General features: G+C 49.5%; 1 protein-coding gene across 1 annotated transcript in view; it reads right to left on the bottom strand.

The window, feature by feature from the left end:
- Window positions 1-1,104: 1,104 nt before the first annotated feature.
- LOC144595038 (2-acylglycerol O-acyltransferase 2-A-like) overlaps window positions 1,105-23,910 on the bottom strand; it is a 37,749-nt gene continuing 14,943 nt past the window's right edge. Inside the window, exons 3-6 of the mRNA XM_078401979.1 lie at window positions 14,168-14,372; window positions 11,231-11,405; window positions 4,385-4,584; window positions 1,105-1,259 (exon numbers count right to left, since the gene is read on the bottom strand). Coding sequence (XP_078258105.1) covers window positions 1,105-1,259; window positions 4,385-4,584; window positions 11,231-11,405; window positions 14,168-14,372 — 735 coding nt within the window. The remainder of the gene's footprint in view (window positions 1,260-4,384; window positions 4,585-11,230; window positions 11,406-14,167; window positions 14,373-23,910) is intronic.

Raw genomic sequence — 23,910 nt, forward strand, 5'->3', positions numbered from 1 at the left:
AGGGATGCTGCAGTGTATATCCTCAGAACAGGTGACGTTATGTACCCAGGATGTCAAGGACCTGAAACGTCACCTGTCCATGTTCTCCGCAGTTGCTGCCTGACACGCGGAGTTACTCCAGCACTTTTGTATCTTTTTTTATTTTGTAAACCAGCGTCTGCAGTTTCCCCCCGTGCCCCGGTTCGAAGCCGATGCGGCCGTCAGATACCGAGAAGCCGGTCGGTCCTGACGCAGGGTCTCGATCCTACGATCCTGGTGTTTGGGCTCGGGGCCGGGAGTGGGGAGGGTGGGATCGGGAGAGGGGGAGGGGGAAGGGGAGGAGGGAGGGGAAGGGGAGGGAGGGTGGGGAGGGTGTGGGGGGGAGGGAGGGAGAGGGGGGAGGGAGAGGGGGGAGGGGAAGGGGGAGGGGGTAGGGGTGGGGAAGAGAGGGGGAGGGGAGGAGGAATGGGAGGAGGGAGGGGGAGGGAGGTAGGGGGTGGGGGAGGAGGGAGGGGGAGGGAGAGGGGGAGGGGGAAGGGGGAGGGGGTAGGGGTGGGGGAAGAGAGGGGGAAGAGAGGGGAGGGGAGGGGGAATGGGAGGAGGGAGGGGAAGGGGGAGGAGGTAGGGGGTGGGGGAGGAGGGAGGGAGAGTGGGGAGGGGGGAGGGGGTGGGGAGGGGGAGGAGAGGGGGAAGGGGGAGGAGGTAGGGGGTGGGGGGAGGGAGGGGGAGGGAGAGGGAGGGAGGGGGAGGAGAGGGGGAAGGGGAGGAGGAGGGAGAGGGGGGAGGAGGTAGGGGGTGGGGGGGGAGGGGAGGGGTGCAGGGAGGGAGGGGTGGGGGTTGGGGGGAGGGAGGGGGAAGGGGAGGGGGAAGGGGAGGGGGTAGGGTTGGGAAGGGAGGAGAGAGGGTAAGGGGAGGAGGGTGGGGGAGGGGGGGTAGGGGGTAGGGTGTGGGGGTAGGGAGGGCAGAGGGGGAGGGGGAGGAGAGGGTGTTGCACGTGCAGTAGAGCTTTGGGCACAACGGGTCCACTTGGTCTAGTTGTTGAATAAAGTCCTTGGAATGGAAACGAGAGAGCGAGAGAGCGAGCGAGAGAGCGAGAGAGAGAGAGACGATGTCTTTGTACAGGGTTCAGGTAAAGCTCAGGTGTCTGTCTTCAGGCACCTTGTATTTTGTTTTATGTTCCTCAAAGAGTTTGGAGAGTTCTTCGATGTACTTCTGTTGTAACCCATTAATCTCCACCAGTGTTGGATTCTCACTGATCTCCACTTCTATCGGTTTTCCAACTGAAAGAAAAAAACATGTAGGTTTTATGTTTTTGTGTGGTCATAGAGTGATGGAGCGATACGGTTTGGAAACAGGCCCTTCGGCCCAACTTGCCCGTGCCGACCAACATGCCCCATCTACGCTGTGAGGGAGAAAAAACTGCAGATGTTGGTTAAAATCGGAGGTAGACACTTCAACCTCCCCCTCCCATTCCCAATCTGACCTTTCTGTCCGGGGCCTCCTCCATTGTCAGAGTGAGGCCCAGCGCCAATTGGAGGAACAGCACCTCATATTACGCCCGGGCAGCTTACACCCCAGCGGTATGAACATTGACTTCTCTAACTTCAGATAGCCCCTGCTTCGCCTCTCTCTCCATCCCCTCCCCCTTCCCAATTCTCTCACTAGTCTTCCTGTCTCCGACTACATTCTATCTCTGTCCCGCCCCCTCCCCTGACATCAGTCTGAAGAAGGGTCTCGACCCGAAATGTCGCCCATTCCTTCTCTCCCGAGATGCTGCCTGACCCCGCTGAGTTACTCCAGCATTTTGTGCCTGTCCCATCTACATTAGTCCCATCTGCCCTTGTGTGGCCCATATATATACCCTCCACACCTGTCCTATCCATGTACCTGTCCAGCTGTTTCTTAAACGTTGGGATAGTCTCAGCCTCAACTACCTCCTCTGGCAGCTTGTTCCATACACCCACCACCCTCTGTGTGAAAAGTTTGCCCCTCGGGTTCTTATTAAATCTTTCCTCTCTTTCCTTAAACCCGTATCCTCTAGTTTTGAAGCCCCTACTCTGGGTAAAAGACAGTTCATTGACCCTATCTTTTCCTCTCATGATTGTATACGCTTGTTTAAGATCCCCCAGCACAGGACTGGATAGAGTGGATATGGAGAGGATGTTTCCACTAGTGGGAGAGTCTAGGACCAGAGGGCACAGCCTCAGAATTAAAGGACGTTCCTTTAGGAAGGAGATGAGGAGGAGTTTCTTTAGTCAGAGGGTGTGGAATCTGTGGAATTCTTTGCCACAGACGGCTGTGGAGGGCCAAGTCAGTGGATATTTTTTAAGGCAGAGATATTCAATAGACAACAGACAATAGATGCAGGAGTAGGCCATTCAGCCCTTCGAGCCAGCACCGCCATTCAATGTGATCATGGCTGATCATTCACAATCAGTGCCCCGTTCCTGCCTTCTCCCCATACCCCCCTGCCTCCGCTATCCTTAAGAGCTCTATCTAGCTCTCTCTTGAATGCATTCGGAGAATTGGCCTCCACTGCCTTCTGAGGCAGAGAATTCCACAGATTCACAACTCTCTGACTGAATTTTTTTTTCCTCATCTCCATTCTAAATGGCCTCCCCTTATTCTTAAACTGTGGCCCCTGGGTTCTGGACTCCCCCCCAACATTGGGAACGTGTTTCCTGCCTCTAACGTGTCCAACCCCTTAATAATCTTATTCTTAAAGAGAATATCAAGAATATCAAGACTATCAAGAATATAATAATTCTTGATTAGTTCTGGCGTCCGGGGTTTACGGGGAGAAGGCAGGGAACTGAGATGGAGAGATAGATCAGCTATGATTGAACGGTGGAGTAGGCTTGATGGGCTGAATGGCCTAATTCTTCCCCTGGAACCTAAGAGCTTATGCCTTCCATGGAATAAAGTCCTAGCTTTGCTCAACCTCTCCCTGTAGCTCAAGCCCTCGAGTCCTGGCAACGTCCTCGTAAATCTTCCCTGCTCCCCCTTCCAGCTTAAACATCTGGTGAAAACTTAGAGTAGAATTTAGTTTATAGATACTGTGCGTAAACAGGCCCCTCGGCCCACCGAGTCCGCGCCGACCAGCGATCCCCGCACACTAACACCATCCTACACACATTAAGGACAATTTACAATTAAACTAGATAGATAGATAGAGCTCTTAAGGATAGCAGAGTCAGGGGGTACGGGGAGAAGGCAGGAACGGGGTACTGATTGAGAATGATCAGCCATGATTACATTGAATGGCGGTGCTGGCTCGAAGGGCCGAATGGTCTCCTCCTGCACCTATTGTCTATTGTCTATTGTCTAAACCAGAGCCAATTAACCTACAAACCTGCACGTCTTTAAGGTGTGGGAGGAGACCGGTGATCCAGGAGAAAACCCACGCGGGTCACTCAGGGGAGAACGTACAAACTCCGTACGGACAGCACCCGTAGTCGGGCGCTGTGAGGCATCGACTCTACCCGCTGCGCTGCCATGCCGTCCTAAAGCTGAATCGATAAATTCTGCTCCCATAACCTGTGAAGTTACGCACTCCCAGGAATGAAGTCCGAGCCTGCTCACCCTCCCCCTAGGGCTCAGGCCCTCGAGTCAATAGACAATAGACAATAGGTGCAGGAGGAGGCCATTCGGCCCTTCGAGCCAGCACTGCCATTGAATGTGATCATGGCTGATCATTCTCAATCAGTACCCCGTTCCTGCCTTCTCCCCATACCCCCTGACTCCGCTATCCTTAAGAGCTCTATCTAGCTCTCTCTTGAATGCATTCAGAGAATTGGCCTCCACTGCCTTCTGAGGCAGAGAATTCCACAGATTCACAATCTCTGACTGAAAAAGGTTTTCCTCATCTCAGTTCTAAATGGCCTACCCCTTATTCTTAAACTGTGGCCCCTTGTTCTGGACTCCCCCAACATTGGGAACATGTTTCCTGCCTCTAACGTGTCCAACCCCTTAATAATCTTATACGTTTCGATAAGTGCTGGTGAATCTTCTCTACACCCTTTCCAGCTACAACAGAGGGCGGTCACGGTGGCGCGGCGGTAGAGTTGCCGCCTTACAGCGAATGCAGCGCCGGAGACCCGGGTTCCATCCCGACTACGGGCGCCGTCCGTACGGAGTTTGTACGTTCTCCCCGTGACCTGCGTGGGTTTTCTCCGAGATCTTCGGTTTCCTCCCACACTCCAAAGACGTGCAGGTTTGTAGGTTAATTGGCTTGGCGTAAATGTAAAGACTGTCCCAGGTGGGTGTAGGATAGTGTTAGCGTGCGGGGATCGCTGGTCGGCGCGGACCCGGTGGGCCGAAAGGAGGCCTGTTTCTCCTCGCTGTGTCTCTAAAACTAAAACCAATCCATCAGGGGAAATCTCCCAGTAGAGTTGGTGCTGCTTACCGACGGTATGGATGGATTTCCGGTACGGGATGAGTCCAAAGTTGTACTGAAAGACCCCTCGGGCGTGGAACAGAGGGAGCGATATTCCCATCATTGCCTGGAGTCGTTCCTGGAGTCTCCTCAGCAACGATCCCTTGGGATTGTTCACCTGATCAAACACCTCATTCTCCCCAAAGGAAAACACAGGAACGAGAGAGACGCTGAGGGTTAAAACGTCACATTTAGTTAAGTTCAATAGACAATAGACAAAGGAGGAGGCCATTCGGCCCTTCGAGCCAGCACCGCCATTCAGTGTGATCATGGCTGATCATTCTCAATCAGTACCCCGTTCCTGCCTTCTCCCCATACCCCCTGACTCCGCTATCCTTAAGAGCTCTATCTAGCTCTCTCTTGAATGCAATCAGAGAATTGGCCTCCACTGCCTTCTGAGGCAGAGAATTCCACAGATTCACAACTCTCTGACTGAAAACGTTTTTCCTCATCTCCGTTCTAAATGGCCTACCCCTTATTCTTAAACTGTGGCCCCTTGTTCTGGACTCCCCCAACATTGGGAACATGTTTCCTGCCTCTAACGTGTCCAACCCCTTAATAATCTTATACGTTTCGATAAGATCTCCTCTCATCCTTCTAAATTCCAGCCTAGTCGCTCCAGTCTTTCAACATATGACAGTCCCGCCATTCCGGGAATTAACCTAGTAAACCTACGCTGCACGCCCTCAATAGCAAGAATATCCTTCCTCAAATTTGGAGACCAAAACTGCACACAGTACTCCAGGTGCGGTCTCACTAGGGCCCTGTACAACTGCAGAAGGACCTCTTTGCTCCTATACTCAACTCCTCTTGTTATGAAGGCCAACATTCCATTGGCTTTCTTCACTGCCTGCCGTACCTGCATGCTTCCTTTCAGTGACTGATGCACTAGGACACCCAGATCTCGTTGTACGTCCCCTTTTCCTAACTTGACACCATTCAGATAATAATCTGCCTTCCTATTCTTACCACCAAAGTGGATAACCGCACTTATCCACACTTACCCACCACAGAAACAGGCCCTTCGGCCCACTGAGTCCGTGCCGACCAGCGATCCCCCCGCACAACCTTCTCACCCGGAGAGTTGTGAATCTGTGGAATTCTCCGCCACAGAAGGCGGTGGAGGCCGATTCACTGGATGCTTTCAAGAGTCAAGTCAAGTCTACTTTATTCGTCACATACATATACAAGATGTGCAGTGAAATGAAAGTGACAATGCCTGCGGATTGTGCTAAAACTACAAGACAGAATAGAAAAAAAAAGTTTAACACAAAATATAAATTAATACAGTAAATTAAATTGAAGGTATTTATTTCACACAATGCTGGAGTAACTCAGCGGGACAGGCAGCATCTCAGGAGAGAAGGAATGGGTGACGTTTCGGGTCGAGACCCTTCTTCAGACTGAGTAAATTAAATTAGTCCCTGGTGATATGAGAGTTAACAGTCCTGATGGCCTGTGGGAAGAAACTCCATCTCATCCGTGCTTGGGCGGCACGGTGGCGCAGCGGTAGAGTTGCCGCCTTACAGCGAATGCAGCGCCGGAGACTCAGGTTCGATCCTGACTACGGGCGCCGTCTGTACGGAGTTTGTACATTCTCCCCGTGACCTACGTGGGTTTTCTGCGAGATCTTAGGTTTCCTCCCACACTCCAAAGACGTACAGGTTTGTAGGTTAATTGACTGGGTAAATGTAAAAATTGTCCCTTGTGTGTGTAGGATAGTGTTAGTGTGCGGGGATCGCTGGGCGGCGCGGACTCGGTGGGCCGAAGGGCCTGTTTCCGCGCTGTATCTCTAAATCTAAAAATCTAAATCCTAACTAAGAGTTAGATTTAGCTCTTAGGGCTAACGGAATCAAGGGATGTGGGAAGAAAGCAGGACCGGGGGGGGGTACTGATTGTGGATGATCAGCCGTGATCACATTGAATGGCGGTTCTGGCTCGAAGGGCCAAATGACCTCCTCCTGCACCTAATTTTCTATGTTTCTATTGGCACTATCCCACAAACACTAGGAACAGTCACAATCATAATCACAATCATACTTTATTAGCCAAGTATGTTTTGCAACATACGAGGAATTTCATTTATACCATTTATGCGAGAATGTTACATTTAGGAGCAAAGAGGTCCTTCTACAGATGTACCGGGCCCTGGTGAGACCGCACCTGGAGTACTGTGTGCAGTTTTGGTCTCCAAATTTGAGGAAGGATATTCTTGCTATGGAGGGTGTGCAGCGTAGGTTCACTAGGTTAATTCCCGGAATGGCGGGACTGTCGTATGTTGAAAGGCTGGAGCGATTGGGCTTGTATAGACTGGAATTTAGAAGGATGAGGGGGGATCTTATTGAAACATATAAGATAATTAGGGGATTGGACACATTAGAGGCAGGAAACATGTTCCCAATGTTGGGGGAGTCCAGAACAAGGGGCCACAGTTTAAGAATAAGGGGTAGGCCATTTAGAACGGAGATGAGGAAGAACTTTTTCAGTCAGAGAGTGGTGAAGGTGTGGAATTCTCTGCCTCAGAAGGCAGTGGAGGCCAGTTCGTTGGATGCTTTCAAGAGAGAGCTGGATAGAGCTCTTAAGGATAGCGGAGTGAGGGGGTATGGGGAGAAGGCAGGAACGGGGTACTGATTGAGAGTGATCAGCCATGATCGCATTGAATGGCGGTGCTGGCTCGAAGGGCTGAATGGCCTCCTCCTGCACCTATTGTCTATTGACTATTGTCTATTTAGACCAAGCCAATTAACCTACAAACCCACACCTGTCTTTGGAGTGTGGGAGGAAACCGAAGATCTCGGAGAAAACCCACGCGGGTCACGGGGAGAACGTACAAACTCCGTGCTCTACCGCTCTACCGCCTTCGCCGCCCAATTTGGATGAATGAATGATCTGTACTTTATTGTCACATATATCAGGCCACAGTGATGTTCTTTGTTCGCCATGCCCAAGGTATGCAAAGGGTCGCTACATAAAGGGCACCGAGAAAGTTTGAAAAATATCGTTCGATCAGCTGAGAAGGTTGTTGGCTGCATCCTTCTTCCCCCCCTCCCATTGACAAACTGTACACTGCAAGGGCCAGGAAGCGAGCGGACAACCTGGTGAACCTATGCTGCACGCCCTCAATAGCAAGTGTCGCGGGCATGATCGTGAGGAGTCTTCAATGAATCGTAGCGGATCTCCAGGTAGAGATTTCTCAGCGACAGCTGGCTTGTGGCCAGGTATCGTAGCTTATTGCGGGCGCTGTCTGTCGCACGCTGTCCCCAGGTTTGCCAGGTTGTCGCAGAAGCATTTAGAAGCACATAATATTAAAGTAAGAAAAAGCATTTGAAGATACCAGAAGACACATTATTGAAACATATAAGATTATTAAGGGGTTGGACACGTTAGAGGCAGGAAACGTGTTCCCAATGTTGGGGGAGTCCAGAACAAGGGGCCACAGTTTAAGAATAAGGGGTAGGCCATTTAGAACTGAGATGAGGAAAAACGTTTTCAGTCAGAGAGTTGTAAATCTGTGGAATTCTCTGCCTCAGAAGGCAGTGGAGGCTAATTCTCTGAATGCATTCAAGAGAGAGCTAGATAGAGCTCTTAAGGATAGCGGAGTCAGGGGGTATGGGGAGAAGGCAGTTACGGGGTACTGATTGAGAATGATCAGCCATGATCACATTGAATGGCGGTGCTGGCTCGAAGGGCCGAATGGCCTCCTCCTGCACCTATTGTCTATTGTCTATAGTTTTGTTTAACCAATTTATTTACCTTCAGTACATTTGACGGGTAGATTGGAGGCGACAGTTTGACGGTCGGGTGAGCGTGGGAATTTCGCGATGTTTCCGAAGATGGTGTCATCTCTTAGCCAGGTGCTAGTTTCACACAAAAAGTAACCTGACTCGGCATTGTCGTGGTCGTTGTCGTGGTCATTGTCGTGGTCATTGTCGTGGTCGTTGTGGTGGTCATTGTCGTGGTCATTGTCGTGGTCATTGTCGTGGTCATTGTCATGAACATTGTGGTGGTCGTTGTCGTGGTTGTTGTCGTGGTCGTTGTCATGGTCATTGTGGTCATTGTCACGGTCATTGTGGTCATTGTCGTGGTCATTGTCATGGTCATTGTGGTCATTGTCATGGTCATTGTGGTCATTGTCATGGTCATTGTCATGGTCATTGTGGTCATTGTCGTAGTCATTGTCGTGGTCATTGTCGTGGTCATTGTGGTGATTGTCGTGGTCATTGTCATGGTCATTGTCGTGGTCATTGTCGTGGTCGTTGTCGTTGTCGTTGTCGTGGTCATTGTCGTGGTCGTTGTCATGGTCATTGTGGTCATTGTCATGGTCATTGTGGTCATTGTGGTCATTGTCGTGGTCATGGTCGTTGTCGTTGTCGTGGTCGTTGTCGTTGTCGTGGTCATTGTCGTGGTCATTGTCATGGTCATTGTCGTGGTCGTTGTCGTGGTCATTGTCGTGGTCATTGTCATGGTCATTGTCGTGGTCATTGTCATGGTCATTGTCGTGGTCATTGTCATGGTCATTGTCGTGGTCATTGTCGTGGTCATTGTCGTGGTCATTGTCGTGGTCATTGTCGTGGTCATTGTCATGGTCGTTGTCATGGTCATTGTGGTCATTGTCATGGTCATTGTGGTCATTGTCGTGGTCATTGTCGTGGTCATTGTCATGGTCGTTGTCGTTGTCGTGGTCATTGTCGTGGTCGTTGTCGTTGTCGTGGTCATTGTCGTGGTCGTTGTCATGGTCATTGTGGTCATTGTCATGGTCATTGTGGTCATTGTCGTGGTCATTGTCGTGGTCGTTGTCGTTGTCGTGGTCATTGTCGTGGTCGTTGTCGTGGTCATTGTCGTGGTCATTGTCATGGTCATTGTCGTGGTCATTGTCGTGGTCATTGTCGTGGTCATTGTCGTGGTCATTGTCGTGGTCGTTGTCATGGTCATTGTGGTCATTGTCATGGTCATTGTAGTCATTGTGGTCATTGTCGTGGTCATTGTCGTGGTCATTGTCATGGTCGTTGTCGTGGTCATTGTCGTGGTCGTTGTCGTTGTCGTGGTCATTGTCGTGGTCGTTGTCATGGTCATTGTGGTCATTGTCATGGTCATTGTGTTCATTGTGGTCATTGTCGTGGTCATTGTCGTGGTCGTTGTCGTGGTCATTGTCGTGGTCATTGTCATGGTCATTGTCGTGGTCGTTGTCGTGGTCATTGTCATGGTCATTGTCGTGGTCATTGTCGTGGTCATTGTCATGGTCATTGTCGTGGTCATTGTCGTGGTCGTTGTCGTGGTCATTGTCGTGGTCATTGTCATGGTCATTGTCGTGGTCATTGTCGTGGTCATTGTCGTGGTCATTGTCGTGGTCGTTGTCATGGTCATTGTGGTCATTGTCATGGTCATTGTGGTCATTGTGGTCATTGTCGTGGTCATTGTCGTGGTCATTGTCATGGTCGTTGTCGTTGTCTTGGTCATTGTCGTGGTCGTTGTCGTTGTCGTGGTCATTGTCGTGGTCGTTGTCATGGTCATTGTGTTCATTGTGGTCATTGTCGTGGTCATTGTCGTGGTCGTTGTCGTGGTCATTGTCGTGGTCATTGTCGTGGTCATTGTTGTGGTCATTGTCATGGTCATTGTCGTGGTCGTTGTCGTGGTCATTGTCGTGGTCATTGTCGTGGTCATTGTCGTTGTCGTGGTCATTGTCGTGGTCGTTGTCGTTGTCGTTGTCGTTGTCGTGGTCGTGGTCATTGTCGTCGGGTAAACGAAAATTTTGGCGATCTGCTACGACTTTGACAGTCGCCGGCAGTCGTCTTAAAAATCGCGTAACTGTGACAGGCCCTTAACTCTTAGTTAGGATTTAGATTTTTAGATTTAGAGATGCAGCGCGGAAACAGGCCCTTCGGCCCACCGAGTCCGCGCCGCCCAGCGATCCTCGCACATTAACACTATCCTACACACACTAGGGACAATTTTTACATTTACCCAGTCAATTAACTTACAAACCCGCACGTCTTTGGAGTGTGGGAGGAAACCGAAGATCTCGGAGAAAACCCACGCAGGTCACGGGGAGAACGTACAAACTCCATACAGACGGGGCCCGTAGTCAGGATCGAACCTGAGTCTCCGGCGCTGCATTCGCTGTAAGGCAGCAACTCTACCGCTGCGCCACCGTGCCGCCCAAGCACGGATGAGACGGAGTTTCTTCCCACAGGCCATCAGGACTGTTAACTCTCATATCACCGCTACGATTCATTGAAGACTCCTCACGATCACGCCCGTGACACTTGCTATTGAGGGCGTGCAGCGTGGGTTCACCAGGTTGCCTGCTCGCTTCCTGGCCCTTGCTGTGTACAGTTTGTCAATGGGGGTGGGGGGTGGGGGAGGAGGGGGGAACGTTGCAGCCAACAACCTTCTCAGCTGATCGAACAATATTTTTGGTCTAAATGTAACATTCTCGTATAAATGGTATTAATGAAATTTCTCGTATGTTGCAAAACATACTTGGCTAATAAAGTATGATTGTGATTATGATCGTGATTGTTCCTAGTGTTTGTGGGATAGTGTCAATAGACAATAGGTGCAGGAGGAGGTCATTCGGCCCTTCGAGCCAGCACCGCCATTCATTGTGATCATGGCTGATCATCCACAATCAGTACCCCCCCCCGTTCATGCTTTCTCCCCACATCCCTTGATTCCGTTAGCCCTAAGAGCTAAATCTAACAGGCAGCCATCTCTGGAGAGATGGAATTGGGTGACGAGGCTGAAGGGCCTGTTTCCATTCTGTTCGACTGACTCTATGACTCCATGAAGTCCCCGTCGTGATGTGATACAGCTTACCCGAACTGCAGAGCAAGTTTGCAGAAGCCTTTCCTCTTCCTCAGCTGCAGTGTCAAGCCCCCAGGCCTGGCATCTAATGCCTCAGGAGCCCCTCCGATGGCAATGACCGCCACATTACCACCGCCTTCCTGCTTCAATAAATACTTTGCACTCTCCTTATCGGAAGACACCAAACCTGGAACGGGGGTCGCAAAACAAAACAACACGAGGAGAGATTGAAAAGACTGGGGCTTGTATTCACTGGAGTTTAGAAGGATGAGAGGGGATCTTATAGAGACGTGTAAAATTCTAAAAGGACTGGACAAGCTAGATGCAGGAAAAATGTTCCGAATGTTGGGGGAAGTCCAGAACCAGGGGCCACACAGTCTAAGAATAAAGGGGAGGCCGTTTAAAACTGAGGTGAGAAGAAACTTTTCCACCCAGAGAGTTGTGAATTTGTGGAATTCTCTGCCACAGAGGGCAGTGGAGGCCGATTCACTGGATGAATTTAAAAGAGAGTCAGATAGAGCTCTAGGGGCTAGCGGAATCAAGGGATATGGGGAGAAGGCAGGCACGGGTTACTGATTGTGGATGATCAGCCATGATCGCAATGAATGGCGGTGCCGGCTCGAATGGCCAAATGGCTTCCCAACCTTTTCACCCAGAGAGTTGTGAACTTGTGGAATTCTCCGCCACAGAGGGCAGTGGAGGCCAATTCACTGGATGAATTTAAGGTATCACTAAATGCTGGAGTAACTCAGCGGGTCAGGCAGCATCTCTGGAGAGAAGGAATGGGTGACGTTTCGAGTCAAGACCCTTCTTCAGAATGATGAATTTAAGAGAGAGTTAGATAGAGCTCTGGGGGCTAGTGGAATCAAGGGATATGGGGAGAAGGCAGGCACGGGTTACTGATTGTGGATGATCAGCCATGATCACAATCAATGGCGGTGCTGGCTCGAAGGGCTGAATGGCCTCCTCCTGCCCCTATTTTCTATGTAAGGGGCGGCTTTGTGATCGTTAGGATCCATTAGGCCCGCTTACCGAGTATTAGTGATTCATTGTTACTTATTGATTTGTATTATTGAGTGGTATTAATAGTTTTGGTATTAATTAAATGGTATTAATTAGTTAGTGGATTGGTATTAATTAATTGGTATTAATACCATTTATTGTATTCATTATTGTGTATTTTTAAATGTTTAGTTTTAGTTTAGTTCAGGGATACAGCGCGGAAACAGGCCCTTCGGCCCACCGGGTCCGTGCCGACCAGCGATCCCCACACACTAACACTGTCCTACACACACACTAGGGACAGTTTTTACATTTACACCAAGCCAATTAACCCACATACCTGTTTTTCCTTTGGAGTGTGGGAGGAAACCGAAGATCTCGGAGAAAACCCACGCAGGTCACGAGGAGAACGTACAAACTCCGTACAGGCAGCACCCGTAGTCGGGATGGAACCCGGGTCTCTGGCAATGCGTTCGCTGTAAGGCGGGTATTAGTGATTTATAATTATTTATTGATTTAAGTATTATTGGTGATATTATTGATCGTTTATATGGTATTAATTATGATGCATTTTTATATGTCGTGTTGGTCCATTTGACAATGAAGCACTTTAAACTCTTGACTGTCCTTCCTCCCATTCACTGAGTTCTCCTTTGCTCCTCAGTTTATTGTGACCCTCCACTCCTGGAGTATTGTGTACAGTTTTGGTCTCCTAATCTGAGGAAAGACATTCGAGCCTTGGAGGGAGTACAGAGAAGGTTCACCAGATTGATCCCTGGGATGGCAGGACTTTCATATGAAGAAAGACTGGATAGACTAAGCTTATACTCGCTGGAATTTAGAAGACTGAGGGGGGATCTTATAGAAACATATAAAATTCTTAAGGGGTTGGAGAGGCTAGATGCGGGAAGATTGTTCCCGATGTTGGGGAAGTCCAGAACCAGGGGTCACAGCTTAAGGATAAGGGGAAGTCTTTTAGGACCGAGATGAGAAAACATTTCTTCACACAGAGAGTGGTGAATCTGTGGAATTCTCTGCCACAGAAGGTATTTGAGGCCAGTTCATTGGCTATATTTAAGAGGGAGTTAGATGTGGCCCTTGTGGCTAAAGGGATCAGGGGGTATGGAGAGAAGGCAGGTACGGGATACTGAGTTGGATGATCAGCCATGATCATATTGAATGGCGGTGCAGGCTCGAAGGGCCGAATGGCCTACTCCTGCACCTATTTTCTATGTTTCTATTCACTGCCTGTTCACTCAGACCCTTGTGTAATTCCCCTTTTCCTGGCACCCTCAGTTACAGGGATCATTTCATTCACCATTTACTGGTGCCCCCTCCCAACTCCCTAGACAGTGACAAGGTAGCAGGTTCATAAGTTATAGCAGCAGAATGAGGCCATTCGACCGATCAAGGGAGGCACGGTGGCGCAGCGGTAGAGTTGCTGCCTTACAGCGCCGGAGACTCAGGTTCCATCCCGACTACGGGTGCTGTCTGTACAGAGTTTGCACGTTATCCCCGTGACCAGCGTGGGTTTTCTCCAAGATCTTCAGTTTCCTCCCACACTCCAAAGACGCGCGGGTTTGTAGGTTAATTGGCTTGGTGTAAATTGTCCCTGTAGGAAAAAAAAACTGCAGATGCTGCTTTAAATCGAACGTTGACACAAAATGTTGGAGTAACTCAGTGGGTCAGGCAGCATCTCAGGAGAGAAGGAACGGGTGACGTTTCGGATCGAGACCCTTCTTCATCTGAGCGTTTTGTGTCTACCTGCAAATTGTCCCTAGTGTGTGTGTGTGTGTAGGATAGTGTTAGTGTGCGGGGATCGCTGGTCGGCGCGGACCCGGTGGGCCGAAGGGCCTGTTTCCGCCCTAAACTAAACTGAACTAAACTAACCACTGACGGTGCGGAGTGACTGCAAGCTACCCGTGCGTGCGTCTGACGTTGACTCACCACTGCTCATGATGAAGTCTCTGAAGAACGGGATCCTGAACCACAGGGGCAGCATCAGCATGTGGGGCTTCAGCCCGGGGTACAGGGTCTGGAAGCCCGTCAACTCCGTACAGAAGTTGCCAAAAGCTCCCGCCACCAGCACGCCATGTGGGTGGAAGCCAAAGATGTAGTTCTTCTTCGGATCCAGGTCTGCCGTCTTGACAAGCTGCAAGAGGGAGAGCCAAGACTCAATAGTCTACAGACAAGAGTCGACAATCCAGTCCACATGCTAGAGTCATAGAGTTCAAGATTCGAGATTTGAGATTCGAGATTCGAGATTCGACATTCGAGTTTCGAGATTCGAGGTTCAAGGTTCGAGTTTCGAGGTTTGAGATTCGAGATTCGAGATTCGAAATTCGTGATTTGAGATTCGAGATTAGAGATTCGAGACTCGAGACTCGAGACTCGAAATTCGAGATTCGAGATTCGAGATTCGAGGTTCGAGGTTCGAGATTCGAAATTCGAGATTCATAGCGACTAGCGTCATAGAGTCTAGGGGCATAGTGCCAGAGTTACGTGACATGGAGTTGTGCAGCCTAACTCACCCACGCTGGACAAGATGTTCCATTGGTAATAATACTATGGAATTTAGAAGGATGAGAGGGGATCTTATCGAAACGTATAAGATTATTAAGGGATTGGACACGTTAGAGGTAGGGAACATGTTCCCAATGTTGGGGGAGTACAGAACAAGGGGCCACAGTTTAAGAATAAGGGGTAGGCCATTTAGAACTGAGATGAGGAAAAGCTTTTTCAGTTAGAGAGTTGTAAATCTGTGGAATTCTCTGCCTCAGAAAGCAGTGGAGGCCAATTCTCTGAATGCATTCAAGAGAGAGCTAGATAGAGCTCTTAAGGATAGCGGAGTCAGGGGGTATGGGGAGAAGGCAGGAACGGGGTACTGATTGAGAATGATCAGCCATGATCACATTGAATGGTGGTGCTGGCTCGAAGGGCCGAATGGCCTCCTCCTGCACCTATTGTCTATTGTCTATTGTCTAATAACTCCTGCTTGCATTTGACCCGTATCCCTCTAAAACTTTCCTATCCATGTACCTGTCCAAATATCTTACAAGACTCAAAAGTGTTTTGAGTTTAGTGTTTAGAGATACAGCGTGGAAACAGGCCCTTCGGCCCACCGGGTCCGCGTCGACCAGCGATCCCCGCACACTAACACTATCCTACACACACTAGGGACAATTTTTAAATTTACCAAGCCAATTAACCTACAAACCTGCACGTCTTTGGAGTGTGGGAGGAAACCGAAGATCTCGGAGAAATCCCAGGCGGGTCACGGGGAGAACGTACAAACTCCGTACAGACAGGGCCCGTAGTCGGGATGGAACCCAGGTCTCCGGCGCTGCATTTGCTGTAAGGCAGCAACTCTACCGCTGCGCCAATGTGCCGCCCGTTTGTTAAATGCCCTGACACTGAACAATGAAATTCTTACCTGCAGCATCAGAACAGGTCTGTTGACACTTCGATAACAGAATCATGGAGTCTCAGAGTGTACAACAGGCTCCATTGGCCCAACTTGCCCAAACCGGCCAACATGTCCCATCTGCACTTGTCCCACCTGCCTGCATTTGGCCCATATCCCATTATACATGTCCAATCTATGTACCTTTAGACAATAGACAATAGGTGCAGGAGTAGGCCGTTCGGCCCTTTGAGCCAGCATCACTATTCAAAGTGATCATGGCTGATCATTCTCAATCAGTACCCCGTTCCTGCCTTCTCCCCATACCCCCTGACTCCGCTATCCTTAAGAGCTCTATCTAGCTCTCTCTTGAATGCATTCAGAGAATTGGCCTCCACTGCCTTCTGAGGCAGAGAATTCCACAGATTCACAACTCTCTGACTGAAAAAGTTTTTCCTCATCTCCGTTCTAAATGGCCGACCCCTTATTCTTAAACTGTGGCCCCTGGTTCTGGACTCCCCCAACATTGGGAACATGTTTCCTGCCTCTAACGCGTCCAACCCCTTAATAATCCTATATGTTTCGATAAGATCCCCTCTCATCCTTCCAAATTCCAGTGTATACAAGCCTAGCCGCTCCAGTCTTTCAACATATGACAGTCCCGCCATTTCGGGAATTAACCTAGTAAGCCTACGCTGCACGCCCTCAATAGCAAGAATGTCCTTCCTCAAATTTGGAGACCAAAACTGCACACAGTACACCAGGTGCGGTCTCACTAGGGTCCTGTACAACTGCAGAAGGACCTCTTTGCTCCTTTCTAAATGTTTCTTAAACGTTGCACAAGTCCCTGCCTCAACTACCTCCTCCAGCAGCTTGTTCCATACACCCACCACCCTTTGTGTGAAACATATAATAAAGAAAAAAACCCTCAATAAATAATAACTGCAAATGAACCCCAAATACTTTCATTTCATTGTTTAATTAGTGTTTTATAATACAATCTCCGTACAGACAGCACCCGGGCGGTCATGGTGGTGCAGCGGTAGAGTTGCCGCCTTACAGCGAATGCAGCGCCGGAGACCCGTGTTCGACCCCGACTACGGGCGCCGTCTGTACGGAGTTTGTACGTTCTCCCCGTGACCTGCGTGGGTTTTCTCCGAGATCTTCGGTTTCCTCCCACACTCCAAAGACGTGCAGGTTTGTAGGTTAATTGGCTTTGGTATAAATGTAAAACTTGTCCCTAGCGGGTGTAGGATAGTGTTAGTGTGCGGGGATCGCTGGTCGGCGCGGACCCGGTGGGCCGCAAGGGCCTGTTTCCGCGCTGTATCTCTAAACTCTAAGCACCCGTAGTCGGGATCAAACCCGGGCCTCCGGCGCTGAACTATTCATTCATTTGTCAGGATCTGGGTGCCTTGGGCAAGGCCAAGGTATCACAAAATGCTGGAGTAACTCAGCGGGTCAGGCAGCATCTAGGAGAGAGGGAATGGGTGATGTTTCGGGTCGAGACCCTTCTTCAGACTGTTATTTTCCTGCACAACTTGGGCAAGGCCCAAGATTTATTGTCCAACCCTTATCTTTGAGCCCCTCGAGCAGGTTTGAATTGAATTGAAAGACACAGCGTTGAAACAGGCCCTTCGGCCCACCAAGTCGTTGCTGACTATTGATCACCCGTTCACACTGGTTGTACGCTGATCAACCAAAACATTATGACCACTGACAGGCGAAGTGATTAACATTAATTATCTTGTTTCAATGGCACCTGTCAAGGGGTGCTTTATATTAGGCAGCAAGTGAACAGTCAGTTCTTGAAGTTGATGTGTTGGATGCAGGAGGAATGGGCAGGAGTAAAGACCTGAGCGACTTTGACAAGGGCCAAATTGTTATGGCCAGACGACTGGGTCAGAGCATCTCTGAAACGGCAAGGCTTGTGGGGTGTTCCCAGTCAGCAGTGGTGAGTACCGACCGACAGTGGTCCGAGGAGGGACAAACCACAAACCGGCGACAGGCAGGGTGTTGGGCGCCCGAGGCTCATCGATGCGCGAGGGCAACGAAGGCTATCTCGTCTGGTCCGAACCGACAGAAGGTCGACTGTGGCACAAGTCACAGAAAATTGTAATGGTGGTCACGGGAGGAATGTGTCACAATACACAGTGCATCGCACCCTGCTGCGTATGGGGCTGCACACGGAGGACCAACAGCATATTAGGCAGGTGGTCATAATGTTTTGGCTGATCGGTGTATTCCTGATCTCCCAATCTACCTCATTACAGCCCTTGCACTTTCGAGCCTGTACGCACCGCCATTCGATGTGATCATGGCTGATCATTCTCAATCAGTACCCCGTTCCTGCCTTCGCCCCATACCCCCTGACTCCGCTATCCTTAAGAGCTCTATCAAGCTCTCTCTTGAATGCATTCAGAGAATTGGCCTCCACTGCCTTCTGAGGAAGAGAATTCCACAGATTTACAACTCTCTGACTGAAAATGTTTTTCCTCATCTCAGTTCTAAATGGCCTACCCCTTATTCTTAAACTGTGGCCCCTGGTTCTGGACTCCCCCAACATTGGGAAAATGTTTCCTGCCTCTAACGTGTCCAACCCATCAATAATCTTATATGCTTTGATAAGATCCCCTGTCATCTTTCTAAATTCTAGTGTATACTTGATTTACTTCCCTTGATTCTGTTGCTCCTAAGAGTTAAATCTAACTCTCACTTGAAAACATCCAGTGAATCGGCCTCCACTGCCTTCTGAGGCACAGAATTCCACAGATTCACAACTCTCTGGGTGAAGACGTTTTTCCTCATCTCAGTCCTAAATGGCTGACCCCTTATGCTTAAACTGTGTGACCCCTGGTTCTGGACTCCCCCCAACTTCGGGAACATTTTCCCTGCATCTAGCGTGTCCCATCCTTTAAGAATTGTACGTGTTTCCATAAGAAATTTCGATGTTTCCTCATTTTCCATGTTTCCTCAACTCATTGTGTTCTATCTAAAATCGATTCTTATCATCCGGGTGGAATCCGTGGCCAATTCCAAAGTTTGACATCAGGAAATGTTTTGACAAGTAAAAGTTGAGTTGTGACCTTGAGTTTCACGAGAAGTGTCACGTTTTTAAAGACCACAAATTAAATTTTAACAGACCGATTGCATTGCCCCAAGAGAGGTTGTACAGCGAGCAGAGTTGCTTCCTCCCAGCTCCGGGTTTAGTTAGTTAGTTTGTCAGTTTAGTTTATTGTCATGTGTACCGAGGTGCAGTGAAAAGCTTTTTGTTGCATGCTGTCCAGGTGCAGCGGGTAGAGCTGCTGCCTCATAGCTATACAGATCCAGAGGTTCAATCCTGACCACGGGCACTGTCTGTGTGTGTGCGTGTGTGCGTGTGTGTGTGTGTGTGTGTGTGTGTGTGTGTGTGTGTGTGTGTGTGTGTGTGTGTGTGTGTGTGTGTGTGTCTGTGTGTGTGTGTGTGTGTGTGTGTGTGTGTGTCTGTGTGTGTGTCTGTGTGTGTGTCTGTGTGTGTGTGTGTGTGTGTGTGTGTGTGTGTGTGTGTGTGTGTGTGTGTGTGTGTGTGTGTGTGTGTGTGTGTGTGTGTGTGTGTGTGTGGAGTTCTTGCCTGTGACCACGTGGGTTTTCTCCGGGTGCTCCGGTTTCCTCCCACATCCCACAGACGAGTGGGTTTGTAGGTTGATTGGTCCTCTGTAAATTCATAGTTTATAGGTACAGTGAAAAGCTTTTGTTGCGTGCTAACCAGTCGGTGGAAAGACAACACATGATTACAATCGAGCCGTCCACAGTGTTACGGATACGTGATAAGGGAATAACGTTTAGTGCAAGGTAAAGTCCGATCAAAGATAGTCCGAGGGTCACCAATGAGGTAGATAGCAGTTCAGCACTGCTCTCTGGTTGTGGTAGGATGGTTCAGTTGCCTGATAACAGCCGGGAAAAAACTGCTCCTGAATCTGGAGGTGAACATTTAGCTTGTCCAGTCCTTTTATAATTTGACATGTTTCTATAAGATCCCCTCTCATCCTTCTAAATTCCAGTGAATACAAGCCTAGTCTTTTCAATCTTTGCTACGCAACCTCCGTTAGGCGGTTAGGACCTCTGGGACTACACTGTCCGGACCTCCACTGTCCGGGCCTACACTGCCCGGGCCTACACTGTCCGGGCCTACACTGTCCGGACCTACACTGTCCGGGCCTACACTGTCCGGGCCTACACTGTCCGGGCCTACACTGTCCGGGCCTACACTGTCCGGGCCTACACTGTCCGGACCTACACTGTCCGGGCCTCCACTGTCCGGGCCTACACTGTCCGGGCCTACACTGTCCGGGCCTACACTGTCCGGACCTCCACTGTCCGGGCCTACACTGTCCGGGCCTACACTGTCCAGTCCTACACTGTCCGGGCCTACACTGTCCGGGCCTACACTGTCCGGACCTACACTGTTCGGACCTACCCTGTCCAGACTTACACTGCCGAGACCTACACTGCCCAGACCTACACTGTCCGGGCCTTCACCGTCCGGGCCTACACTGTCCGGACCTACCCTGTCCGGACCTACCCTGTTCGGACCTGCACTGTCTGGGACTACACTGTCCGGGCCTACACTGTCCGGACCTACACTGTCTGGGCCTACAGCATCCGGGCCTATACTGTCCGGGCCTAAAGTGTCCGGACCTACAGCGTCTGGGCCTACAGTGTCTGGGCCTACAGCGTCTGGGTCTACAGCATCCGGGCCTACAGTGCCCCCCAGGGTCCTAATACGGGACAAGGGCGGTCCCATACGGGCCAAACCAATTTAGCCCAAACTGTCCTGGCTAATACGGGACAGTTGTCAACCCTAGACAGCACATGCCATGAGATTGACAGATTACTGAATGTCCTCCCGTAAGCTAACATGCTGTCCTGATCTTCCAACCTCTTGTCGTTGGGAGCCTTGCACTTTCTCTGTACCACTAATGCTGTACCACTACATTCTGCAGCCTTTGTACTGCCTGTCGTACTTGCGCAAGGTATGATTTGTCCGGATATTGGGAAATAAAGTATTTCACTGTATCTTAGCACATGCAACAATAAACTCATTGCCATACATCATTACCTCTTAACCTCTTAAGGGCGGCATGGTGGCGCAGCGGTAGAGTTGCTGCCTCACAGCGCCGGAGACCCGGGTTCGATCCCAACCACGGGTGCTGCCTCGACGGAGTTTGTACGTTCTCCCCGTGACCTGCGTGTGTTTTCTACGAGACCTTCACTATCCTCCCACACTCCACAGGTTTGTAGGTTAATTGGCCTGGTGTAAATGTAAATTGTCCCTAGTGTGTGTAGGATAGTGTTAGTGTGCGGGGATCGCTGGTCGGTGCGGACTCGGTGGGCCGAAGGGCCTCTTTCCGCACTGTGTCTCTAAACTAAACTAAACTAAACTGAAGAAGGGTCTCGACCCGAAACGTCACCCATTCCTTCTCTCAAAAGGTGCTGCCTGACCTGCTGAGTTACTCCAGCATTTTGTGAATAAACTAAACTAAAGATAGACACAAAATGTTGGAGTAACTCAGCGGGACAGACAGCATCTCTGGAGAGAAGGAATGGGTGTCCCGCTGAGATACTCGAGCATTTTGTGTCTATTTTCAGTTTAAATCAGCATCTGCAGTTCCTTCCTACTAATAAACTAAATTAAAACGCTCCCCTCCCCCCCCCTCCCCCCGCCCAGAAACACCCCAAATGCCTGTCAACTTTGGTGGCAAAAACAAGGATGCAGATTATTATCTCAATGGTGTCAGGTTAGATAAGGGGGAGGTGCAGCGAGACCTGGGTGTCCTTGTACACCAGTCACTGAAAGTTGGCGTGCAGGTACAGCAGGCAGTGAAGAAAGCTAATGGCATGTTGGCCATCATAACGAGAGGATTTGAGTATAGGAGTAAAGAGGTTCTTCTGCAGTTGTATAAGGCCCTGGTAAGACCACATCTGGAGTATTGTGTACAGTTTTAGTCTCCTAATTTGAGGACGGACATCCTTGTAATTGAGGCAGTGCAGCGTAGGTTCACGAGATTGATCCCTGGGATGGCGGGACTGTCATAGACTAGATTGAAAAGACTAGGCTTGTATTCACTGGAGTTTAGAAGGATGAGAGGGGATCTTATAGAGACGTATACAATTATAAAAGGACTGGACAAGCTAGATGCAGGAAATTTTTTCCCAATGTTGGGCGAGTCCAGAACCAGGGGCCACACAGTCTTAGAATAAAGGGGAGGCCATTTAAAATTGAGGTGAGAAGGAACTTTTTCACCCAAAGAGTTGTGAATTTGCGGAATTCTCTGCCACAGAGGACAGTGGAAGCCAAATCACTGGATGGATTTAAGAGAGAGTTAGATAGAGCTCTAGGGGCTAGTGGAATCAAGGGATATGGGGAGAAGGCAGGCACGGATTACTGATTGTGGATGATCAGCCATGATCACAATGAATGGTGGTGCTGGCTCGAAGGGCTGAATGGCTCCTCCTGCACCTATTTTCTATGTTTCTATGTTTCTAAGATGCTTAACCATGTTAAGGACAACGTATTGGGTTAATAACATGAGGAACATGCTAATGCTTAAAGGAATAGAAATATTGATGTTTCTCCTCATAAAACTAAACTAGGGCAAATTTTAAAGCCGAAATGCATGAAGATTGTAACCAATGTGCTAAACAAAACAGCACAATCTTGGCATTCATGGTTCCTTGTGTGGGAACATTCATGAAAAATATTTCTCCCTCAATGTCATCACGATGAAGGGGCATAATTATTTCCTTCAGGAAGTTTAAGAATAACTAAGGGGCAGGCCATTTAGAACGGAGATGAGGAAAAACTTTTTCAGTCAGAGAGTTGTGAATCTGTGGAATTCTCTGCCTCAGAAGGCAGTGGAGGCCGAATCTCTGGATGCTTTCAAGAGAGAGCTAGATAGAGCTCTTAAGGATAGCGGAGTCAGGGGGAATGGGGAGAGGGCAGGAACGAGGTACTGATTGTGGATGATCAGCCATGATTAAACATGAATGGCGGTGCTGGCTCGAAGGGCCGAATGGCCTTTTCCTGCACCTATTGTCTATTGTCTATTGAAGCATTCTGGAGTTCAGGCCCCAACCTGTTCCAACTGTCCCAAAGCAACAATGGCTGAGATCTCCAAGTCCTTGGTGTTAATAGACAATAGGTGCAGGAGGAGGCCATTCGGCTCTTCGAGCCAGCACCGCCATTCAATATGATCATGGCTGATCATTCTCAATCAGTACCCTGTTCCTGCCTTCTCCCCATACCCCCTGACTCCGCTATCCTTAAGAGCTCTACCTAGCTCTCTCTTGAATGCATTCAGAGAATTGGCCTCCACTGCCTTCTGAGGCAGAGAATTCCACAGATTCACAACTCTGACTGAAAAAGTTTTTCCTCATCTCCGTTCTAAATGGCCGACCCCTTATTCTTAAACTGTGGCCCCTGGTTCTGGACTCCCCAAACATTGGGAACATGTTTCCTGCCTCTAACGTGTCCAACCCCTTAATAATCGTATATGTTTCGATAAGATCCCCTCTCATCCCTCTAAATTCCAGTGTATACATGCCTAATATTACCGACAAGCTTTCATTGTCACGATGTGTGTCGCTTAGTTTAGAGGTACATTGCGGAAGCAGGCCCTTTGGCCCACCGAGTCCGCACTGACCAGCACTATCCTACACACACACACACACACACACACACACACACACACACACACACACACACACACACACACTCGGGACAATTTACAATGATACAAAGCCAAACATTGCCCTTGTCCAAAATTAATGTCAAGCTTGAGAAAACATTACATACTTCAAAGACGTATGATTTGGACGAGGGAATTGAATGCAACATCTCCAAGTTTGCGGATGACACGAAGCTGGGGGGCAGTGTTAGCTGTGAGGAGGATGCTAGGAGGCTGCAATGTGACTTGGATAGGTTAGGTGAGTGGGCAAATGCATGGCAGATGCAATATAATGTGGATAAATGTGAGATTATCCACTTTGGTGGCAAGAACAGGAAAGCAGACTATTATCTGAATGGTGGCCGATTAGGAGAAGGGGAGATGCAACGAGACTTGGGTGTCGTGGTACACCAGTCATTGAAAGTAGGCATGCAGGTGCAGCAGGCAGTGAAGAAAGCGAATGGTATGTTGGCATTCATAGCGAGGAGATTTGAGTATAGGAGCAGGGAGGTTCTGCTGCAGTTGTACAGGGCATTGGTAGGACCACACCTGGAGTATTGCGTACAGTTTTGGTCTCCTAATCT

The sequence above is a fragment of the Rhinoraja longicauda genome, chromosome 7, assembly GCF_053455715.1.
Source record: "Rhinoraja longicauda isolate Sanriku21f chromosome 7, sRhiLon1.1, whole genome shotgun sequence".
Lineage (NCBI taxonomy): Eukaryota > Metazoa > Chordata > Chondrichthyes > Rajiformes > Arhynchobatidae > Rhinoraja > Rhinoraja longicauda.